Source organism: Phlebotomus papatasi, chromosome 1, assembly GCF_024763615.1.
Source record: "Phlebotomus papatasi isolate M1 chromosome 1, Ppap_2.1, whole genome shotgun sequence".
Lineage (NCBI taxonomy): Eukaryota > Metazoa > Arthropoda > Insecta > Diptera > Psychodidae > Phlebotomus > Phlebotomus papatasi.
Window position 1 is genome coordinate 14,454,498 of NC_077222.1, and position 24,911 is coordinate 14,479,408.

At 31.4% G+C, this 24,911-nt stretch overlaps 1 protein-coding gene across 2 annotated transcripts in view; it reads left to right on the top strand.

The window, feature by feature from the left end:
* LOC129800049 (protein similar) overlaps positions 1 to 24,911 on the top strand; it is a 151,887-nt gene that overhangs the window by 19,948 nt on the left and 107,028 nt on the right. For both annotated transcript variants that reach the window (XM_055844410.1, XM_055844409.1), the window contains exons 2-5: positions 3,037 to 3,224; positions 3,586 to 3,788; positions 3,874 to 4,244; positions 8,051 to 8,157. In XM_055844410.1, the coding sequence (XP_055700385.1) occupies positions 3,037 to 3,224; positions 3,586 to 3,788; positions 3,874 to 4,244; positions 8,051 to 8,157 (869 nt within the window). The remainder of the gene's footprint in view (positions 1 to 3,036; positions 3,225 to 3,585; positions 3,789 to 3,873; positions 4,245 to 8,050; positions 8,158 to 24,911) is intronic.

A 24,911-nucleotide genomic window follows, 5' to 3' on the forward strand; every position in this document is an offset into this window, starting at 1 on the left:
TCTACTTACAATAGTATAAAAAGATGGTATCATTGGATGCAGAAACCTTAGATCTATATCCCCACAAAATTTTATCTTGACTAAGATATTCCTGCAAAAGTTACAAGAAAAAAACTTAAAATCAGAGTGCCCAATTATTGAGTTTTTTGCCCACAATTTTGCTATAATTTATTTAAAAATAGTGTTAACTAGAAGATATTCAATGCGTAAGTATGATTAAATAGTTTCAAAAGCTGAAAGTATATTAATTGCAGTGAAATGAATGAAAATAAATTTTAGTTGTCAAACTTTAAACCTCTTTCCTGTAAAGTTTACATTTTGGACTTACAATAGTCTTTTTCGGAACCGACGAAATGTTTTTATAAATATGTTTAAACCGGTTATGAAGCGATAATGTACCGATAAGTAATTTTTATCCGGAAATCAAATCTATTACTACCTAATTTGAAGGATCTTTTGAGTGATTCATGAAGCGGTTTAACAATAAACCTTACCAAGACCGGTCAGATTGACCGGTTTATAAACTTTTTAAAATTAACACATATTTAAGCGGTACAATGTCGCTGTCAAACTTGGTTTTTTTTTTTAAATTCAATTATTTCCTCTTTTCAAAGAAAAAATGTTGGTACCGCTGTTTATTATTTGACCGAACGCTCTAGGAAAAACTATCAAAAACGATCAGTACACTCTTAGAAAAGTTTAGATATCATTACAAATGAAAATTAGTTGATCGGGTGATTATTATTAAATTTATTTAAAATAGTTCTTATAATCTTAAAACATTTTACTCATAATATATTAGTAGTGAGAACATAAGGTAATATTTACATGGATAAGTTGCGGCTATAATTTCATAATGGTTTCATATAATTATATTTGCTTGTGTTAATTAATAGATATCCCAACTCATATTTTGGTCACTAATTCCTTTTAGTTCTCACAACTAATGCAAATAAATGGGCCTATATTTTCATAAAGTTCTGACAACTTTTTCAATAGTAAAGAGTGGTTTTTTACTCATGTGTTGAAGCTTTTTCGAGCTATATAGTAACCACAACTAATATGATATAGTTATTAAAGCCAATAAGATGGATATCAACCACATTTATTTAGTTATTGGAACTAATGTGTCATAGTACCCGTTACTAATCTAATTTAGGCTGATATGCACAGTAACAGCTGATTTATTAGGCTTATTTATTATTTAATCAGAAAACCTATGCACAAACACAGAAAATGACGTCCTGAAAGCTCTGTTAATAAATCAATTGGTCTCCCCTATCCACTGCCCGAGGGCGGGATTAATGCTGAGAAAAACTTGAGAGGTTTTTCAATTTAAAGAATTTTGTACATTTTGAAACATTCAAGAGATTATTTTTTTGGGTTTATTTTACGTTTTTTTAACTGTGAGATGTTGAAAATCTTAGTAATGATGTATGAACATTTATTTTCATTGTGGATTTTGCAAAGAAAGTGTCACTAATTTGTAGAAGAAAATGTGTATTCGTTTTTTGTAACACATGACCTCTCTGGAATTTTCTACACTAATTTTTGAAAAAAAAGGAATGAGTAGTCAGAAAATATTATAAAGCAAGATCAGAATAAACGCAGAATTTGAAAATATTGATAAATTAATTGAAAGAATTGTTAAATCTTTGGTAGAAAAAATCATTGCTTAATGGTCAAAAAAAAAAATGAAAAGATAGAGGCTAAAATTTATAAAAAATTACAGTAAATATAATTTATAAGAAGAAATCTGACCATTTTTTCTCAAATGAAGTCTGTGTTCACTAAATCTTTAAAAACAAAACTGGTAAAATCAAAACCTCTTTGGAATGCGTAAAATTAATTACCATTGCCTCCTTTCCCTCAGTGTCTCAGGTTATTTTCACTTGATTTAAAAAAAAAATGAAAATTTTTAAAGTTTCTCATCAAAAATGTTTTACTTGATTTTAAGGTGACCACTTGTAAAACTGTATAAGACCATATAAATCGTAATTTACTTCGTAAATTATATCAATTCCTAATGTTTTTTCTACTTAATTTGACGATAATAAGTCTAACAAGCTCCTCTCGAGGAGCATACTTATAAATCAAAAATTTTATTAGTTAATAAAATTATAAGTACTGTGTATAGGTTTTCTTATTTATTAACGAATTAATAAATCAACTGGTTACTGTGCATACCCCGCTTAGTTATGATAACTAAATGAAAAAGATACTGTAACTAATATTGGTCAACTATTTAATTTAGTTACCCTAGCTAAATATATGGATGGGTCTATGCTTACTATATTTTATAGTTTCCATAACTGTATATAAGGTAGTTGAGACTAAAGTTTTCTAAGAGTGTAGGTTTTGTGTTAAATCGATTCAGAACCGGTAAACAGTAAATGAGCCGAAAGTTCTTTTTGAGGTTCAGCATCTAAGTCACAAGTTCGAGTACTTCGCAAAGCCTGGGATACTTTGTCACTCCTTTTCTTATCTATAATGGTCTTAAAAAAATTAAAATATTTTTAAAACAAGGGCTGGGTGTTACAATAAAAAGAAGTTATAAGATTCATTTGATCAATTGAAATTATGTTATTATAATTGCTTTCTCATGTATATGTATCTTCTCTTCATTTCTCAGAATTTTATTTCATGCGTTTTTATTAGGCTTATTGTTAGATAAACTCATATGAAATATTACAAGCTAGAAATGGGTTGATCAGTTAACTAATTTATTGTTTTTTTTATTGTCGATTGCAGAGATTAATTTGGTATAAATTTATGGTTTTACAATCTCTGTGTAACATAAATCAGAAATATGATTAAATAAATCCAATTGTGTGGTGATTCCATTGAGTTGAACAATCTCAAATCTAAGTGATAAACCTCTCGAGAATTGATGACGAACAATGAAGTGGTGAAAAATGAAAATGTTTTAAATTTTAATGTGAAAAAGTTTTCAATTATTGTCGCGACAAGTTTTATTGCCTTTTTTTTTGAGGTTTTGACTATGAAGATCACATATATTTTTTGTTGTTGTTACAGGAACAATGAGAAACGCAAAGAAAAGTCACGGGATGCAGCTAGAACTAGACGTTCGAGAGAAACTGAAATATTCACTGAATTGGCTCAATCTCTTCCATTGCGCCGAGAAGAAGTGGATCAATTGGACAAGGCCTCAATAATGCGGCTGTCAATTGCATTTCTCAAAGTGAGAAATATGCTGGAGCTCTGTAAGTTAATTTATGATGTGTTTTTTATCATTCTTTTTGCTTAATTCAATTAGCTTTTTGGCAATGGTCTCGTTGAGTGTCAGAAGTTGCTGAATAATTGAGAGCAAGCTAACCCATATAAAATGTGCATACAACCATGATATTTTTTTTAGATTATTTTTCAAAACCATTTTTTGTGCATAAATTTAATAAATTCTATTTTGTTTGTTGCTTTAAAAAATCGTGCAAGTTCATAAAGATACATACATTGCCATTCACTTTCTCTGATTGTGATTCATTTTGAAGTTAAGAGGGGTCGTTGCAAACTGTGGTTTGTGTCTTGAACTTGAAGTTGTATCTCTTAATTTAAAAACCTTTGCAGTTCCAAAAGCAACGGCTTTGGTTGATAATGATACAGTTGATGACAATGAGAATGATGTGAAATCTTTGGTGGTTATGCCCAAGTACTTTGAAACGGAGAAAATGATTCTAGGAGCTCTGGATGGATTCCTACTGGTTCTGTCCACAGATGGGGATATTACCTATGTATCCCAGAATGTGGCAGAAATTTTGGGTATTCAACAGGTTGGTTAGAAGCATAGCAATTTATTTTTTTTAAAATAAGCATCTGGACAGATTGTAAGAACCACACAAAAAAAATTTTTCATAGATTGACTTGTTGGGTCAGCCAATTTGGGACTACAGCCACCAATGCGATCATGAGGAATTGCGTGAGGTGCTGAATGTGAAGAAAAGTGTTTCTGATGATGGAAATGGAAGTTCCGTGCAGAAAAGTATCTTTATACGGCTCAAATGTACATTAACGAGTCGCGGTAGGAGTGTCAACATCAAAAGTGCTTCTTACAAAGTTATTCATTTTTCTGGGCATATTGCCACAAATGTGTCTGATGATGGTAAACGTGAATTTATTGGGATTGGACGACCAATGCCACATCCATCAAATATTGAAATTCCACTGGGATCGAAGACTTTCCTGACCAAGCATTCACTTGATTTGAAATTCAGCTATGTCGATGAGAAGTAAGTAGAAAATATGATTAGTAATTTTACTTTCGAAATCTCATGCCAGGGGATCGTTTGGGGCTTCTGGAAGAAATTCCACCAGGAAATAATTTTAGGTGACGTGCTTTTCGGGAGATATAATCAATTTTTTTAACATTTGACAGAGTCATGATTTCATAAGTTCGTGAAACTTTCCCGTAGCTTATCCCTAACGTTTTTTATCAATTTTTGCATACACTGGAAAGGTTATAGTGTTTTACATTCCTTCAATGCCAAGGATCCTTCAAATAAGTTGATTTGTTCTTTGAAGGATTTTTCTAAAATGACGAACAAAAGAGATGGCAAAACGTCTCAGGATTTGCGAAGTTCTAGAACTCACGAAAAAGAGTTCTCCTTGTATTACCTTTTCGCGTGCTTTTTGGGTACATAGGGTAAGTGTGCCAAATTTCGGCATAGTTACATGCAAGCGCCAAAGTATAAAGTTTGAAATGTAATATCTTTAATAGAAATTGAAATTTTTATTCCTTTTACTTAAGGAGTGTTGCTTAGAACCTTGTAGACTGTTTATCGTCTTTATTTACACTAAAATCATTCTTAATACATTTTAAAATGAATAAAAATGTTGACATAACATTTGTGGCCTATTTCGGCCACTTTCATTTTTATAGTTCCTTGCCCTTCCGGAATTCTTCCAATGTCATTTTCAGATAATCTTGTTCGTCGAAGCGACATTTTTTTTTGTTATTTTTTGCATTGTATTATTTCTAGAGTATGCAAAAACTAAAAATTTATTGAAATTCGTGGAACAAAAAAGGTGGCCGAAATTGCAAGCTGGCCGGAATTTGGTGCACTTACCCTACCTATTTATAACTGATTAAATTGATTTATATACTCAAAAAAACGCTTAAAAAACACGATTTAGATTTAGAATATTTCAGAATGAGTAACAAGCATACAGACAAATAAAAGTTAAGAGAATCGTCATGACGATCGTAGCGATTGTCTGTACATAAATACAATTAATATTGAACTAAAGTTCGTAAAATTCTCACAATAAAAGTTAAATTCGAGAAAGATATAGCATTATGGGTACTTTAGCGACTCATGACATTTTAAATCCAATGTAGTCGGTTTGGTCATTTCCAAGATTTTTTAAAAATATTTATCAATAGAAACAATAAAGTTTCTTTTTGGAAATATTGTATATAACTTTGTAAAACAAAAATTTGTAAATATTTTGGACTTAAAATAAATTTGTATATATTTAAAAATATCCATACTTAAGTAAATAGGTTGATAAATAGGCCCTCCAAAGTGGTTAAACTTTGACCTTCGAAAATTCGATATCAAAATGTTTTCGAACATAGGTGTCTAAGGACCTAGCACCCGGCGAATAACCTTAAAAGTTTAACCGGATTTCTTACATTCACATACAGATGTGTATGGGAATTTTTCTGCACTCGTGACCCTTACACGATATTTGTCAAAAATAAGGTGTTCCTTCTGTAAAGGACTCTATTCCTTGTAAAGAGTAAATACCGTCTTGTTCTGAGAAGTGTAGGCTGAGTTTCTTATCAATTTGTGAGTTGGCTTAAAACGGCACCATATATAAAAATATACTTGGTCGGGGGGTAGCTAAGGACGAAATATTCCTCTTGACTGTCTCCGCAACATATTCGAAAATGAAAAAAATCTAGGAGCTGTTTTCGAAATAATTCAAAAGATATGGTTTTGAAGGAGAAGGAGGAGAGGTCCTAAATAATGTGTCACAAGTTGAAAGAAAGTGAATTATTTAATTACTCTCGCTTTGAGTTCGAGCAGTAAAAAACATTTTGGGAGTTCATTTAGATCGTTTCTTTGCTCTCAGGATAGTCAAAAAGTTGCTTCGAAGATTTCGAAATAGGAATTTATCTTTCGAAAGATCAATTCTATTTTAAACGGTCTCTAACATTTATAACAATTTAGTATGTATTTCAGTGGAAGATAAATTGAGATTATTATTTGAGATGTTAGAAAACAATAATTTATCCATATTTCACTATTTAGAAAAGCTTGGATAGGTTTAAAAGCTCGATACATAAATGCCACTGCCACATATTTTCACTGAAAGGAATAAGGGAAATTGTATGACTTCTCTCCTGATGAGATCAGGTAAAAATTGCGAAAATCAAAGTTCCGAAAGTCAAAATCCTGAAAAACCAAAATCCCGGAAAGCTAACATTTGGGAAATTATTCATTTCGCTTTTCGATTGAAAATTTTCTGTGTATGACAAAGGCAAATTAATGTGAGATTTTTTTCTGTGTTTAAAAAATTGATTAGTTTATAGAGATCGCTGTCATTATTTGCTACAACTATTTGGACACCCCAACTTCGTCCGATTTAATCGAAGGTCCGATTAATCGAAAAATCGATTTTCGAAAATGAATTTTCGAATATATCGGAAATTGGACTATGCTTTGTCTTTAAATTTTAGTATGTTGCAGCTGAGGTCGAGACCTTTCCAACGGGTGGGTCGCACTCCTGCCTCGATCTTCCCTGACCTGAGCTATAATCAAAAATGTCTTGACCGGTCTGTATTTTCGGTGTTTATGAAGCGATTTCGATGAAATTTTGGTATATTGTATCTGAGATCCAGAACTTTCTAATGCTGGGTCGCATCCGTGCTCTCCCCACTGTACTCCGACCATATCGACCCTTATTATAACCAAATGTACCGGACTTTATCTCTTATGTTTATTAACCGATTTTAATCAACTTTTTTTCTCTTGTCGGCCTTCTGTATCAGACTATTTAAAATAGAAAATTACCAGTAATAATCCCAGATATGCTTATGGTAGCTGAAAGTCTTTACGGGTGACCTCGAAATGCGTGCAATTCGGTGTTGCTTGGAAGTTGGAATGCGTGAAAATTCGATTGTGAGTTGAATTTTCACGTATTCCGAGTAGCAAGCATATAAATCTAAATCTGCTTCCTTGATTTCAAATGGAATTTCCCAAATTTACTCTTTAAATTTGGGGAAGATCATTTTCGGAATCAATTATACTCAAAACATGTTCTGTAAGACCGATTAAGAAAATACGATGATAGTCTGCATTATCAGTAAAAATGGTTTTAAATGTGCCACAAGAACATCTCTTTGAAATATTTCACAAAATTGATTTTAAAATGCTTAAATACTGATGTGAAAATTTTTATATCCGTGTGTAATGGTTAGAGTGAAAACGGGCCGTACGTAGGTAGGTATTTTTTTTATGAACGTAAGAAAATCGGGGTAGATTTGCAAAAAAGAAAGTCACTCAATTTTTATTTTCCAATAGAGAAAAATCCAGGGTGTTCCAGGAATTTGTAAAGTGGGATTACGAACCTAATAAGTAGGATTTTTTCGACATAATAAACATAATGGTATAATTCATTCGGCTTGTGTGACATTCGGAAAAAATCTTGAAAATTACAAGTTAGATTTTTCTTAGTTAGTTAGGTGGTGTTTTTACACGATTCTTCCAAAATTCTCAATATAACCGATATTTCTTAAATTATTTTTGAAAGGGGCGGGGCCTATTTTATTTGAGCGAGCTTTTCTAACTTATTTAACAATCAAAATTGTTAGTGTTTTACGTTTTTGCATAATTTATTTCTGCGCAATGTCCGAACGCACGGAAACCTCAACATCGCATTAATTTCGTCTTTTTTGAAAATATCAATGAAAAACCTCTTAAAGAGGCGTGGCCTAAAATTATTTTCTAGCATAAACATGAGATTCAGAGTCTATAATGGAAAGGAATGAAAATATTTTGTGATTTAACTGTTTTTTTTTGTCGAACAGGATGTATTCACTTCTCGGCTATCAGTCTCAGCATTTACTGGGAAAGTCCCTGTATGAACTCCATCATGGGGCAGATTCGGATAATCTCATGGGCATGTTCAAGAGCTGTAAGTACAGATTTCTTTCTTATTTCTTTTTTTTTTAATTATTTAACACTGCAATTTATCTCATGGATAAAAAGATGATAATTGCTTTTTTTTCCTCTCTTAAGTATATTGACGAATATTATAGCAATTATCGGCTATAAATCAACATTTTGCTCTATTTAATTTGCATATAAATGTATAGTTGTTTGGGTAATTTTTCAATTTAACTAATGCATATTATTTCAAATGAAAATCTACATCTACAAATTTATGCGTGGGGAAATATTGTTGTTGTATAGAACGATGTTGTTGTCTATTTTATTGAGGTCTTCTGAAAAGTCTTATTATATATATATTTTTTTTAAAGAGAGAAACAACATCAATTTAATCGTGTAGTTTGAATGCTGAAAGACACATGGACATTAATCTAATTGATCATTTTCACTGATCAAGTTAAGAATTAATTGCAATTTAAATTGAAATTTATCTTATCTTGGTGAATTGATTGAATGAAAAGGTGTTTCGTCAATGATTTTTCCATGCTTGCATTTTATATTTTTGCAAGTTGATAAATTTATGCCATATTCGAAGTGTTGAAGGGGGAGGGCAAGAGAAAAAAAAATAGACTTTTCTCTCTGACAATGAATTTAGAATAGACTTGAGTCAATTATTAATTAAACTCAAAGGCACCACATGATGTTATATAGAGAAAAACTCTATACGATGACATAAGATTGTATATCGAATGCTATTCTTAGATTATATGCGGCGTAATTTTTCTTTACAACTCTTACTTTCAATTGGCACAGATTGGGGCATTATTTTGCATTAAAGATTCTGGTACGGACTCTCCTTAAGATTTATTGCATTTATGAGAATAAATGCGTATTGTAAGATCTTTTGTATTTGGGGAGCGTATTTAATGTTAAAAAGGTGAATATGAAAACAGATGGTGTTTTCTTCTTCTCTTACAGATTTAAAGTAAAGCTCTTTAATTTATTCGATAAATTCTGTGCAATATTGATTGAGAGACAGAGGGAGGTAGGGAGAGAGAATATTCGTGGAAAATAGTGTCATGTGTGTTAGAATAATTTAGAATTTAATTTGTTAGAGACAAACATTGTCAGTCCGTTAAACTCCCCGATGGAGAGGCGATAAATTTTATAAAGTTTTAATATTTGCTACATATAGTGAATGTCTCGAAGAATTACACATGTTTTCTCTAATTGAATATAAAATCAAATGATTCTGTATAGTGTTCTCATTTTAAATTGCACCAGAATAAAATGAGAGAGAGAGAGGAGGAGGAGAATGGCTCATGAGAATACTGACTTAAAGTTCTACTTTCAGTGGCAATGTTGATTAGAAAGGTCTTTGTTCTTAAATGGACTGCACAAATGTCCTTAGTTGCATTAAAGCAAAAATATGTATATAAAAGAATAGAGTGGTAGAGAGTGGCTCGAATATACGTAAAACTTTGAATATACCACGGATTTTTCTTCAACATTGAGTTTTTAAGTAATTAAACAAGAAACAGAAAATTAGAAAAATTAAAAAATCAACGTGAAACAAATTAACTTATAAATTAGTTCAAATGCGAAAGAGAGAAATAGCTAAGGTTGCGAGGCTACTTACTTCAATATTGTTCATTTAGGAAGGGCATTCACGGTTTCACTTTAATCTAGGAATTTCAGGTTGAATTTAGTAGTCTAGGTTGCAGAGGCCCTTTAGTTTGATTCTTGATTTCGTCGGATTAAATCAGTTGAACTTGAGATGTTGGAAGAGTTGTAGGATTTCACGAGAAGTTTCCAAAACGTTCTCATTGATCAAATTCTGAAAATTAGAACTGGAAATATGGCCATTTAAAAATTACATTTTTTGCCCCTCAAGATTTTTCGACTTTAGCCTTTGTCGGAAACCGCTTGTCTATACCTCTGCGTTCGCTCTCGAAACGACGAACGGATGGACGGATGGGACGGAAATAACCTAAAATTAATTTTTGGTGTATATGATATGCGTGATTTATGGATGTCAAAACGTGAACATGCAAAATTTGAGCCCGATTTCACGAGGTAGGATTTTACTTAGAATCACAAGAACACTGAGAAAAAAGAAGGTGCGATTAACATTTTTTCCTTAGAAATTTAAAACTTTTTAGGTGTAAAAATATATCAACATTTTTTAATCTTAATTTTACACTTTATTAAGGGTAAAATTAACGTGAAAAAGGCTACCTTTAACCCCTAATACACCTAAAAAGAGTAATATTTACACCGATTTTGGATCAATACTACAAGGTAAAATTAACATTTCTGGAGTGTTATTTCAACTTTTTCCGATTTCTCTTAGTGAACTAAAATTATAAAAAGATCTCAGATAATAAAATAACAATACCTTGTAGGTACCCTATCATTCTATAATATAATAATTGAAGTTATTGAATTATTTATTTTCAGGATGTTTCTCAAAAATAGTAGTATAATTTTCCCGTATTCATAATTAAGAAGTTTGAAAAAGAAAAGGATGTCTTAAACATATCGAATATTTCAAAATTAAATAGCTTTTTAGGATTAAAAAAACATGGCAGTTTCCCTGTTTTGTAGAATGATAGAATTTTCAGAGATAGAGGTCTCGGTAACTTAACTTTTCACTCAATTTTTGGGTTCATTACGGTTCACTCTCGATGTATTAAATTGGTTTATTATCAGAAGAACATCCTAGAAACAGGAAATTTAATAATATTAGGTTATTGGGATATATGGACAGAACTTTCGCCTAGAAACTTTTTAAATCATATCCAAAAATAAAATAATTCGCTGATTCTGTTTTCTAAATAAACGAGAATGTATAGTTTGGGAGAGAAAATTGAGGATAAGGGTGAGGGAAAAGCAAGGAAAATCTCTCCTGGATAATATCTACTTGTAGGGGGTTCTCCGAAAATCGGTAACCAATATTTCATACCGTTTAGAAAGACCAAGCAATATATGTGATAAAAAAATCGAATAAATCAATCACAGGTATTTTTCCGATTCATTACCGGTTGAAATCGATATAGTCGGGTTGGAAATTTCTAGACCTTTCCAAAAAATCTAAATTTGAGCAAATCGGTTCAGAAAGAGACCATTAAGGACGATTTAACTTTAATCGATTCGATGAAGAAAAATCTTTCGATCATAGGTGTCTAAGGACGAAATGCTAGCATGGACTATCTCACGGATAACTTATGGATAGTAGGTAGGAATTTTCGTGTCTCATAGTAGTGCATACAATGAAATAAAAGCGCACCCAGGAGTAGTGCAATTATATGCTTATGAATGAAATGCTTAGTTTTTCTTTTCATTTTAGATAAATCTACTCTTTGTAATCTTGTCTACTGAAGAGCAAGTTTTTTTTCCGAGAAATTTTTCGAAAATCAGGTCCTAAAATGGCTGAATTTTTAAAATTTTGAAATTAAAATTTAGATTAGGGTAAAATGGTATAAGTTGGACAGTGGTATAAGTTGGACAATGGTACAATTTGGACAGGGCTTTTTGTCTTGATAAATTTAGTACTTCATTTTTATTTGTATATTTTTAATGCTTTAATTTTATAATTTGGTTCCTTGTGCTTTAAAACAAATTTTGTACTGTATTTATCAAGAAAAAAGCCATGTCCAACTTGTACGGGCGAATTGTCCAACTTGTAAAACTAATTCCAAATTATACACTTTACCCTATATGGTTTAAATTTCATAACTTTTTATGTTTAAGATCTTGAGTGAAACAAAAATTTTACTATGCTGGAAAAAATATTAGCGCAAAGATTCTGATTTTAGCATTTTATACCCACATAACTTCTTAAGAAACAGGTAGTTTTGCATATCTCGTCTAAAGTAATTTTGTAGATTTTACCTTATGCAAAATGGATCATAAATTTGAGTATTCTGCAGTTATTTTTGTTTACCGGTTTTATAACTGATTTACATATTTTCATAGAATACGTAAAAAAACGTTTAAAATTATGTAGAAGTAATCCATCCATACATTTGCCCTCCAGATATCAAATTTAATTATCTGTTCATTGCCATTATTTATCTATTCTTAATCGGTTGAAATCAATTAAGACTTGCCCCTGATTCCAAGACCTTTCGCAAAAACCCAAACTTATCTTTATCGGTTGAGAAATATTTTTTTTAGAGCTGATTGATTTTTAATTTTGACGAACCTTTAATAAATATGATTTAAGGCTAGCTTCGTATATGAAAGAAAATGCGGCCTATATGACTTCCAAAATTTTCCCGAAATGGTAAATCGAGATTATCTGAAAAATAACTTTTTTGTTTGAAAATTTGAAAATAATGTTTTATTTTTTTTTATTTGGCATCTTATTTAGAAATATTTTAAACTACAAAAAATATAAAATTGTTTCGCAGACTTTCTCAGAAGAGTAGTAAAACATTTTTTTAATATCTTGAAAAGTTGCAAAGTATTGAAAACTCATTTAAAAAATTATACTAAATTTGTAAAAGTTAATAATTTTAATAGTAAGTGAATAAATTTTCAATATACAGTGAGTGTCAATAGTTTGTTACCTAATGCATGTTTCATAAAACAAGTGAAAAAAATGATAGAAAAAAATACTTTTCTAAATTTTTCTTTTTGCTTTTTTCTCAAATGACATAAACTCAAAATGTAACCGGTTTACATTACGTTGGTTGCATGTTTTGATCATTTTAAATTAGTTTTTTAAATGAGGCAACAAACTTTTGATTTTTCAAAAATTACCAACTTTTGGAAAACAATTATTTTTGATATGAAATAAAATTAATTATTTTTTTGAAAAATATAAATAATATCTACGGATTACACGGAACTCATCTGCAAAAACAAAAATTTGAAAAAGTATTTTTTTCTATTATTTTTTTCACTTGATTTCTCAAACATGCATTAGGCAACAAATTATTGACACCCACTGTATGTATTTAAAATGTTCCTTACATTAACAATAAGAACATGTTTTCTCATCTCGTTTTCGGTATCCACAGTTATCAGTTGGTCACCTATTTAAAAGAAGACTACCATTTCTGTCTTTTCTATCCTCAAACTAATTATGAGAGTTACAAAGTACACCACCCTAAAAGAATCTTCCAATCTGAGAAAAAATCCAACAATCGAGTGAAATATAATGAGATTAATAAAAATATCTAGAAATCTACAAATTAAGTATCTTCTGCTTCGGAGTTCTGAGCACTATAAAAGGAGGTACTATAAACAAGCAGAAAAAAAATAAAAGATCTAATCATGTAGAGCAAAAGAGAATAGCTAACGTTTGAGCAAAATAGTGCCACAGGTTTAGCGACATGTTGATGGTAAAATTCATAATTCATACTAAATCATCAGTTGACATGTCATTTTGGAGCGCTGCACCCTTTTTGCTTGCAGCAAAATAATTCATATTTTCATTCTTTTAGCGTGACAACAAGAACAATAATGCACCTTTTCTATTTAATGTTACAAATAAATTTTCATTTAATTTGTCTATTTTTTTTTCTTTCTAACACTTTGGCGTTTATTGTAGGTCAGAGTTTTATGATCTCAACTTCCATTTGTTTACTTATAAATTCAGAGCACAAATGCATTATACTCATTCACATCTGTCGTTTTTAGTTATTTTTCTAACGTGAAAGAATAATTTGTAACCTTGATTGATGGAAAATTATTTGGACATAAGGAGAAAATGTTAAATGTTTCTTGTTGATTTCATTTTAAGAACGTTGTGTAATTGCATTCTTAAGGAAAATTTATTTAGGTTTCTTAAACGATATGAATCAATAAATTTATTTTTTATTTGCATTTCAAATCGTATTCTTTTAAGTCTTATTGTTTTTTTTAATCTCACCATTTAAATTTAAATAATGCCCTAGGCACACTTACGACTTAAGCCGAGAAACGGCTTAACGTAAATATAATTAAAATAATGATCAGATTACATTTCCATCAGTTTTTGACTAATCCGTCTCTCAGTTTAAGCAGAGAAAGGGCTTAGTGGGAAACTGATGCAAATTTAGTCAAATCATTATTTCGATTATAAATTACATTAAGCTGTCTCTCGGCTTTAATCGTAAGTGTGTCTAGGATGAAGAAGTTCTGATTTAAGAATAAATACGTATCTGATTTCTAATTCGGTTAGGTAGATACTAAACTGTCTAAGGCATTAAAGCAAAACTTATGACATTTTCATCTGGAAACTGTTCTACTCAATTTGCGATTTAAAACTTTTTTGTGCAATTAAAGATCAATTTATTGGAAGAAAGTTCCAAGAATTGAACCATATTATTGTTTAATTCCGAAATTTACCTTACAGTTCTCTAGTTTCAAATTTCGAAATATTTCGAATTTGGTATTGTGCTTCAAAAAATATTTTTACTTCTCGTTTCGTTTCGTCGTGGCTGAGATATTTTCTGTTCCATTTTAGAACTTCTTAATAATTAAAGCCCTTTGTAATTACTGAGTAACTTCTTTGATAACTTCTTTCTGCAGAATTTCGTTTTTTTTTTTAAAGAAATTTCCGTTTAAAAAAAAAATAAAAATTCGAAATCTTGCATAAATCATCATTCAAAGTGCTCAGTGTCAAAATGTGTTGGTTTTCATTTTGTTATGCGAAGAAACACAAAGCACCGACGCTTACTACTTATGTACCATTATTTAATCAGTCCATAATCAATGAGAGTAAATCTTTTGTGAGCTTTTTAGTGCAAAATTTCATAAATTTTACCTTGTTCGAAAAATGCGGGAAATTTATGAAATATCACAGTAAAAAGTTGTCAAAAAGTTACTCAGTTTTTATAAAGTGATTTAACCCTTTAAGGACGATTGGAACACCGGTGTCCCATAAAGAAAATAATTTTTACTGACTACCTTAAATTATTTTTTCCTTATGTTTGTACATAATTATAAAGTAGAAGGTTGAAGGAATCTAGGATATTTTCTGCAAGTCTTCAACTATCTGCTATATTAGTAAATATTTATTAAAAATGACGAATTTTTAAATTCTCATATTGAAAAATGATTTTAATTATTTTTTATACTTCTAATTTTTTTCAAGCCAAAGCGTTTGGAAAAAGAAACTACAATACTTAATACGTAATATTTTTCATTAAACTGAAAATTTATGTTCATTGGTATTGTCAGAAAAATTACTTAAATTTTTGGGCTATTTTTTTCCCTATCGGTCGTAGAAGTAAGAAATGCATCGAATCAGAATCTTTTGGATTTTCCAAAGTCAGATGTAAGACGTTTCATTGATTTTGTTTATCGGTTAAATTTTTATTGTTGATTTTCGTTCCGTAAAAAGTGTCTCGTCGTTAAAGGGTTAATAATGGGACAGACCGATACTTACATTTTGACACTTGAACGCTTCGAAATGCAAGCGCGATGTGCTTCAGTCACCTTGCGGAATTATCAAGAAGTAATAATATCTTTTTTGGCTTATCAAATAGATCTTAGAATTTTTCAAACTTCACTTGTGAATGATAAGAGTTTCTAGTATTTTATTGGGGGAAAAATCAAAGCTGTACTTTACTACAGCTACACAGACTCTTACGTATTGTATTTAATTAATCTTATTGTGAGAAAATTTAGTTTGAATATTCGAAAATGAGTTTGAATTTTCGAATATCATTTATGCATTAGCCGAGACACATTGAGTTAAATCAAATTCGACTGGGAATGGGTACAGGCCAAAACGGTATTCTCGACAGTTTCCTTGTAGTTCTTAAAAGGTTAACAATTATTTTGAAAGAAGTATTTATAAAAATTCTAATAAAAAAATAGAAAACTTCTATGGTTGCATCTCGAATAAACCATTAAAATCTATTCAAGTCCACAATTAAATGATAATCTAAATTTTCGCCAAGGCCACATTTTATGTTAATCCACTTTGAAATTTCTAAATTGTTTTTAAAATGTGCAAAAAGAATTACATTGTCTTTGTCACATATTAATATTAATTTAAGTGCCACAGTGAAGGCGTGCGTGAAGAAATTTCTCTGTAACACTTTTGTGATTGGAATGGCAGCAAGAATATGTGCGATAAAAATAAAAGTATACGATCAACAAATTAACAATTAGACGGGTTATGTGTAATCTAAAATATGGTAGCAGTGTCTCCTTCTGATAAGCTCTGCTATTTGATGATTTTTTTCTTGTCTTTTTCTCCTCAAATATTAATGTTCTAAAGAGACAGTAATGGGTTGAGGGAAGAGTCAACATGTATATAATGTTGAAAAATAGAAATGCATGTGAATTTCTGCTCAATTTGCTACATTGAACCATGTTACATGGATAAGATTGAGAGAGAGGCAGAGATGAGGAGAAAAGTGATACTGCTAAGCATAATACACAATGATGACTTTTATTTTATATTCGAAAATAAACTGAATTGACCTTGTGGCGATATGTGATTTTTTTATTCTTCTGCACAGATATAATACTTTTATTCACTGATGCGTGTGTTCAAAAATAAAGCAAAGAATGTCCACTGAAAATGAGGAGAATGTGCAGTATAATTTGGCATTTGAGTTGAATTATGCAATTTATTTTAACGGAAATCTTGAATCTTCGTAGAAAATGCAGAAAATATGTAAAATTGTCGCACAGATAATTTAAATTTATGGTATTTCAAAAGACTTTTTAATGAACGATAATCGAAAACTAAGAAGTAGAAAATATTACAAGAGAATGTTCTTGATATCATAGAACACACAAAAGCTTTCTTAATTTTTAATAATAACTGTCATCTTTCCAAGATTAGTTTTAAAATCAGTGTAGAGAAAAACAATTTAATTTTTTGTTTTATCTTCGATTTGGTGTAAATTTCTTGTTCGAATTTCGAATTGATATAAAATATTGTGGAAGTCTTTATTTTGTTCTTAGGAATATTGAAGGAAGAAAATTATTGATATTTTTCCTCATCAGATTAATTTTATGTATATCCCAGTGTTACATATTCTACAAATTTTAAGAACTTTGTGTAAAGTACCAGTTTAAATTTTCGAATTATACGATATCTTGTTCAAGGATTGCTTTTTATATTTTCAGCTGAGTCACTTTCACAATAGAAAGGTACTATTCAGATCCCAAGTGTCTCGGCTAAAGTTTATATAGGGGGAGGCTTTGATCGTTCGCACATACGCTACCTTCAGACACTTCATATTTCTCCCATATTCCTTTATGAATCTCACATATGGCTATATATTGTAATAGCTAACCTTAAATCCCATCTTTCCTGAAAAAATTGAGAGTCTAATCCTTTTTTCCTAGTTTCAGGAAACAAAAAATAAAAACAGGTCCAAAACTGTAATTTTGCTGTGCAATATTTCATACGATTGTACAGAATTAATATCACTTTTCTGAAAAACTACTATCACAAAGGGTAGAAGGGTTATTAGGAATCAGATTTATGTAAAAATCTTTTAGGCTGAACAGGCACTTTTTGTGGGTGGAACAAAATTCACAAACTTGACTCAGATTCATCGATCGCACATAGAAGACTGCTTCTTTCAGATATTTTCCAGGAAACTTCATTTTAGATACGATCCCTCATATTCACATCTATTGTAATCTACCGATTTGATCCACCACTAAAAAGGAAAACTTAAAAATCGTAAAGTTGATAAACAAGAAGTAATTTGACTCAAATAGGCTGCAGTTGAGTAATTATTAAGCAATTTTGCATTTCTTTGATATAAAAATATTTTTCGAGCTTGCACAAACTGAATTTGCAATGAAAGAATCACATCTGCAATAAGCTCATACAGTTTACAACTGGTTTTTTGACAATCTTTGACATAACCTCACTATTGTGTTGTTTTGCATGACAAAGAAAAGAAATTGCTGTCCGTGAGAAGCTGTTTTGTGAAAATTTTAGCTTGTTCACCTGCTGAAGCTCAATATCTGTGCTAAATCCCGATTCCTGCAGCTGCAGGAACAGAGAAATCTTCAATGATGCGCATTCAAACGTTTTTGTGCATATCCGGCTCCGTGGAGGAATGGTGGAATCTTGTGTGGTCTTCTCGCTTGCAGAGTTTTAGTCAATTTTTAGCTTTAAAAACTTATTGATTTGTGTAAATTTGGTGATATTTGGACTTTTTAAGAAAGTATTCATCAGATTTAACCGTTTCCGGAGTGAAATTCTTGTAGAACCAATCAAAAAAATGGTTTTTAATGTCAATAAAACATCTCTCAGAAAAGTTCCAAAAAAGTGATATTAAAATGTTTTATTCTATATAAAAATGGTTTAATCAAGTAGATTAGAGTTCCCTTTAAACAATGATGTGCAACTTTTAGTGTCCGGTGCAAAATTTACGGTGAAAATGGGGTGTTCAATGATGGCGTGAATCGTGTGCGATAATAGAAACTTGATTCATCTATCGGATAAATCGCCATTAAATTTTCATTTTCCTCTGGAGGAAAATCTAAGGATTTCCTGGAATTTTGTTTGGTGGGATTATAAACCTTATAAGTAAGACATTTTTTTGGCATAGTTGGAGAATCCATACAGTTTGCATGGTAGTCAGAAAAAATCACTGAACTTGAACATCATTTTTGTATGCGAAAGTTCAAAGCCTCCCCCTAGTGTTCCACTTTCGTAAATCATTATTGATGTTCTAGAAATGTAAACCGACCTTCGAATTATGAATTCAATTTTCGAGTAAGATTTTGAAAACTTCTGAAATAGCACAGCAAGAAGCTCTTGAAGGAATTACTTACTGTGTTACGGAATTATGTGACAAGAGTGTTAGCATATGTTTTACTTTGACTTTACTCACAATTGATGACATTCGAAATTCAAAAATTCTAAATTTGAATATGAAATTAAACGAGCCACCTAGCGGAATCATAAAGGAATTGAATCAATCAACTGAGCATTGAGATTCTCTCTAATTTGAACAGCCGGAAAGGAAAAGACTTTCGAAGATCGGTTTCAAAATCATAGATACGACATTTTTACTTCTCACTTTGTCCGCATGGTGGCTGAAGTGTTTCATGTTCGAATTTCGAAATCTTTCGTCTGTGAACATGTGTCAGACTACATTTCTGTGTGGAAATATCAATGAAATGAGGCTCATAATAATTCACTGAGTAACGCCTTTGACAGCTTCTTTTTACTGTGATATTTCATAAATCAACCATCTGCTGTGAGCATATCAGCATATTTAAATCTTACGTTTTATAATAACCTTTCTCCAGTTAAGTTTCCAGTTTTCCAGTTAAGTTTCAAATCACAGAGAATTTATCTATAAATCCGTTGCAAATTTGAAAATTTAAACCGACCATTTACATAAAAGTGAATAAGTAATCCATCCTAAAATTCCACAAAACTACATAAAAATTCACTTTTGGTAATTGATGTTTTACTCACTCTTCTTGACGTTGTTGACGACTGTAGTGTCAAGAATACCGAAATTCGAAATGGAAGAACTATCAACGCCAAAGCGGCGAATATGTGAACTCTAATTTCAGACTTCCTGTAGATTTTCAAGCAGATTTGGCTTGGCTTTGGAGTAGCTTTATTTTCTTCGAAAGGTTATTACTGAACAGAGCTAATAAGTCGAATTTATTTTTTCGGTCAACCGTCTTAGTCTGCAATCCTCTCATTCTGTAATAACCTTCCCGATTTTAGAGCTCTCTCGGGTTGAGGTTTTACCTTCACCGATTCGAAGGTATATTAGAGAGAACTTACTTAAAAACTCGTTGGAAGTTCGTACATTTAAACCGACGAGTTACACAAAAATGAGCAAGTTTATGGAAAGGACATTTATCTTAATAAAATTGCAATTCAAACTTTCTGCCATTCTGGAACTCCACAAAAGTACACAAAAATTCACTTTTAGCAGCAAACAAGCGTATTTTAGTAAGAATACCGAAATTCGGAATGGCAGAATCTTCAGCACTAAAGCGGCGAGTACGTGAACTTCTATTTTAGGCTTCCGCTAGATTTTCGAAAGGGTTTGGCTTGGTTTTGGAATGGATTTGTATCTCTGATAGGTTTACTAAGCAGAGCCAATCTGTCTTAATAATAACACTCAGCATTTTTTTTTTAATACATTTAAATTAAAGTTTGGTTACTTATGTGCTGTACAGCCCTATGGCTTAATGTAATTATTAACAAAATAGCGATTAAGCCGTTTCTAAGCCTATGACTAAGCCATTTTTCTGCATAGTTCGACAGACGCATTAATCAGCAACTGATGGAAATGTAATCTAGTCATTATTTTGATTGAAATTACGTTAAGCCGTGTCTCAGCTTAAGTTGTAAGTGTATCTAGCATATAAGTCGATCCAGGGCAGTTTTAATAATGAGAGTCAGGCGCACTGAGCAGTTCTTTTAAAAATGCGCCCATTGGGCACAAAATCAGTCTATAAGAGCGACATTATAATAATTTCAATAAGGACTTTATAAAACAAACAATACAAAAGTTAAAGTTATTAATAAATCCGAAAAAGTCGAAGCCGTTCGAAAGGTTGCTCGTTAATCTGTTTGAATGGTTTATTAACCTTTAATATACTGGGAAAACCTAAGTACTCCCTCCGTTCCAAAATAAGTCGTACGTTTGGGAAAAATTCTTGTTCCGAAATAAGTCATACGTTTGGGAAAAAATGGGATTAAGGAAAAGTTTGTTGGTAAATGTTTTGTGTATCAACAATTATTTCTTGTAAAGAACTATTGCTAAGGTCCAGTACTAAAATTGGGGTCCAGTCTTGATGATATGTTGAGGAACGAATATCTTAAAAATGTCTTATTTTTGGCGTTTTATTTTCAATCTAAAATAGGTACGGAATGGTGAGAGATACAGACTTGGGACCTTCGAGGGACCCCCCATAAGTTGACCCTGGGACCATTAATATGTCCTTAATTTTGCCCCCCACCCCTCCCCTTCCCCTCTAAAATCATGTTTTTTGGGATTGCTCGAAAGCATGTCGTGCGATTCCTTTTTTCAATTCTGCATATGTTTTAGAGAAACATATAAATGGTTCCAGGGTCAACTTATGTGGGGTCCGCTGAAAGTCCTAAGTCCCTATCTCTCACCATTTTGCATCCAGATATTCGAACACATAAAAAAGAATGTTCTTTTTATTGTTCATTCTGCAAAATTTAAGCAATAAAAAATGTCATATCGGTAATAACTGTTGAGTTCTACTTGTACATACTAAAAATTTAGAACAAATTCTAGCCTGTAATGTTAATCACAGTCCATATTTTAGTAATTAACTATCTACCGGAGCTCTTTGAAAAAAACGCGAAAAATGGACAACTTCAACATATCGAATCCTCAACTTACCATCGTGATAGGATCCCCATATTATCCCTGAACATGGAGGATAGTTCATACATAAAATATTTGCAAATAACAAAAACATTCTCTGAAACCATTCCTTAATCCCTAATTGTTCCCCAAACGTACGACTTATTTCGGAACGGAGGGAGTAATATTCGGTACGGTAAGTACGGATGATTTTGTCCCCTGCGGGCGACTTTGACACCCTCCTATTCATAAGCTTTCCTTTAATTCTAATGTTTAAGAACGGTTCTCACAGATCAGACATGGTAGATCGGATCGGTAAAAACCATCTTTAAGTTCTAGAAGCAAAGAAAAGCTTATGAATAGGAGGGTGTCAAAGTCATTCGAACTTATTGTACTTTCGTTTGGTACGTAGTCGATTATGGATGGAAGGGGCTGGGTCTTAGGAAGACTCTAAATCGGTATTTGCATTTGTTTTGTCCTATTTCTTGATATAGTATTTTATTACGTATTTCAATATCAAGAGATTATATTGCTTTTTCTTTCACTTTATAGTGCACAATTAATCAAATGCATTTAAGTGTAACACTTCTATCAATTTTTTTAAGTACATTTTGTCGATGTAATATGATGAATTATTGCCCTTCAGCTGCAATAAATTTGCTCCAAAAAAGCGACAACGACAATTGAAAAGTTTGTCATAGAATGTAACAGCACGCCACAAAATACCCTCAAAAGTAGTTTACTTTATTAAGTACACACCAAACTTTCCGCCAACTTGTTGATGAAGCATCATGCAATTTTTCAAATCGCCCACTCTTCAAGTCCTTTCCATCGTCAACTTTCAAACCCACAGTTTATCGTACAAAAGAGAGGTTGTTTGAAAAAAAAAGAGTATAAAAGAAAAAGAAAACGAATAGAGTCAATTTAATTCTTGATTGGCATAACTTTTCACAAGCATTGGCTATTTTATTGGTATGTATATAATGAATATGTAGAAGTAAAGTTATGGATGAAGATGCAGAAAGAACGAGAGAAATTGCTAATGAGACACAAAGATAACTAGAGAGACGACACCTACACGAGTAATTTGCTTTTATGTAAAGCGGTAATGAAGCTTTTCATCAAATGAAAATTGTCACGATGACGATGCCATTGCGAATTGAATGGACCAAAATGACAACAGACAATCACAAAGATGTACCAACTGGCAAATGAGTATCAAACCAATGATTTGCACTGAAAGAAGACTTGAAAGGGGAAGTCACATGGAAAATTGTCAAGTTAGAAATTTTGCAATATATAGAGGAAAATATGCCAATTTCACGTTTAGGTTATTCACCTAAAGGTGGATTTTTTTTTATTTCGCAAGTAAAATGCACAATTTATCAACAAAAGATTTAATCAATAGCCCGCTAAATGGCCCTATTGCTGTGTTTTTTCTACTAATTACCACATGTGACTTGGCCTCGTTTAAATTAAATTACATAAGTAACGATCTGACAACATGACAAACTATTGCAAATTGTATAGCTGTTTGCCAATAAAAATTTGTCAAATAACACTTTAATTAATAAAAATTACTTTGACAAACAATAAGGAATTGTCCTCCAGATTCTCTTATAGCTCAAAATTATCATCTGAATGTTCTAGCATGAACATGATAAGAGAAACTTAAGGATAACTCTTTAAAAGAATTGTAGCACAACAAATGATTTAAATGCTTCTTGCAATGGTAAGAAAATTATATCATCACTTATGAATTTTAAATGTTTGGGTAATTTTTAAATAAAGAGAGGCATTCAGCAAAAAAAAAATCCTACTGACTTCATGCCATTTGAATGGCACATCAAGAAAATCAGATTGGGTCAAAGAACTGTGCCAAGAAATCAAACCTTGACTTTGTGCTACCTCCTCCGTAATAAATTTTCTAAATGAATCTCTAAAAATACACCAACACGAGTTGAAAATGTTTGTTTATTTTCATCTAAAGCGACTAGTGAGGAGAAAAAATTGTAATTTGCAGTTTTATATATCTACACAAATATATCAAATGTTTTTAGTTTCTATTATTATATTGTAGAAAGCAGAATAATAATGTTAAGAAAGTTCTTCTTTTTATCTAAAAGCCATTCTTCACTGCCAACTAAAATACTTTCTAATCCTATTTCATTGAATTATATTTCTGCTTTCTCTAAATTTTTATTTCTAGATAATATATTTTTTTAGCCCCTATTGCCAGGTTGTTTTTATCATGCTAGGATTAGTAGTAATTCATTGAAAAATAGTCAAAATAGTCATACGACAAATTTTGGTGGTAAATTTGTAATCAGGATAACATCAAAGTCCAGTGAGGATCGAATGGTAATTACAAAGAGCTCTATGAAGCTTTAAGTAACTGATATTAGTCGGATTTTCGATTAGTTTAGAAAAATGTTACACATAAAAAAATTTATATTTGTCATATGATTTTGTCATAACTGTTACAGAATCCCTTTTGTCAAGGTAGCTGAGATTCTTTACAAAGAACTATAGTGAACGATAGGAAATAGCGTCCTAAAAATATTCATTTCCTTAAAAAGGTCTAGAAGCCATTTGGTGTTTTTAAAAAAAATAATCGGATTATTTGAACTAGGGTAAAATAGGCTAATTGTGAGCCTAATCTAATCCTGAACTTTAAGATTTCCTCACTGTTTCAGATGAACAAAAAGAAAAAAAAGAGGACTACGAAAAAGTACAAGATCTACTTACACACTAGAGAACTTGTTCGTTAGCTTTTCTTTTGTCTATCTGAAACAGTGCCGAGATCTTAAAGTTCAGGATTAAACTCGGATCACAATCCTTACGTTCAGTAATAACCTTCCCGATTTAAGAACTTTCTCCAGTTGAGGTTTTTTTCAGTACCGATTTGAATTTATATCAGAGAGAACTTACCTAAAAACCTCTTGGAAGTTCGAACGTCTAAACCAACGAGTTTCACAAAAGTGAGTAAGTTCATCCAAAGGACATTTATTTGAATGAAATTGCAATTCTGAAATTATTGTTGACGTTTGAAGTGCTAAGAATACCGAAATTCTAAATTGCTGAACAATCAGCGCTGAAGCGGCGGGTACGTGAACTGGAACTTTAGGCTTCCGATAGATTTTCAAATAACCTTGGCTTAGCTTTGACGTGATTTTATCTCTTCGAAAAGTTATTACAGAACGGACCCAATATTAGTCTATTATCCCTCAGTTTTCGAGATACTTCATATGGATATTTCGAAATTAATTTTCATCTTATTGTTTCCAACTGTGCCCGATGAAGTTCTGATGTTTTAAAAAGTTTTTAGAAGGGTATCATACATACGTATGAAAGGTCCCTGGTTCAAGCCCTCTAATAACAATAAAATTCAATCTTCTTGGGACTACTCACCAAGTTTAAACACTCAAAATAATATTCATTCTTCATGGAAGCATGGGTTGCCGATGTCATTATACGTATTGTTCTAAAA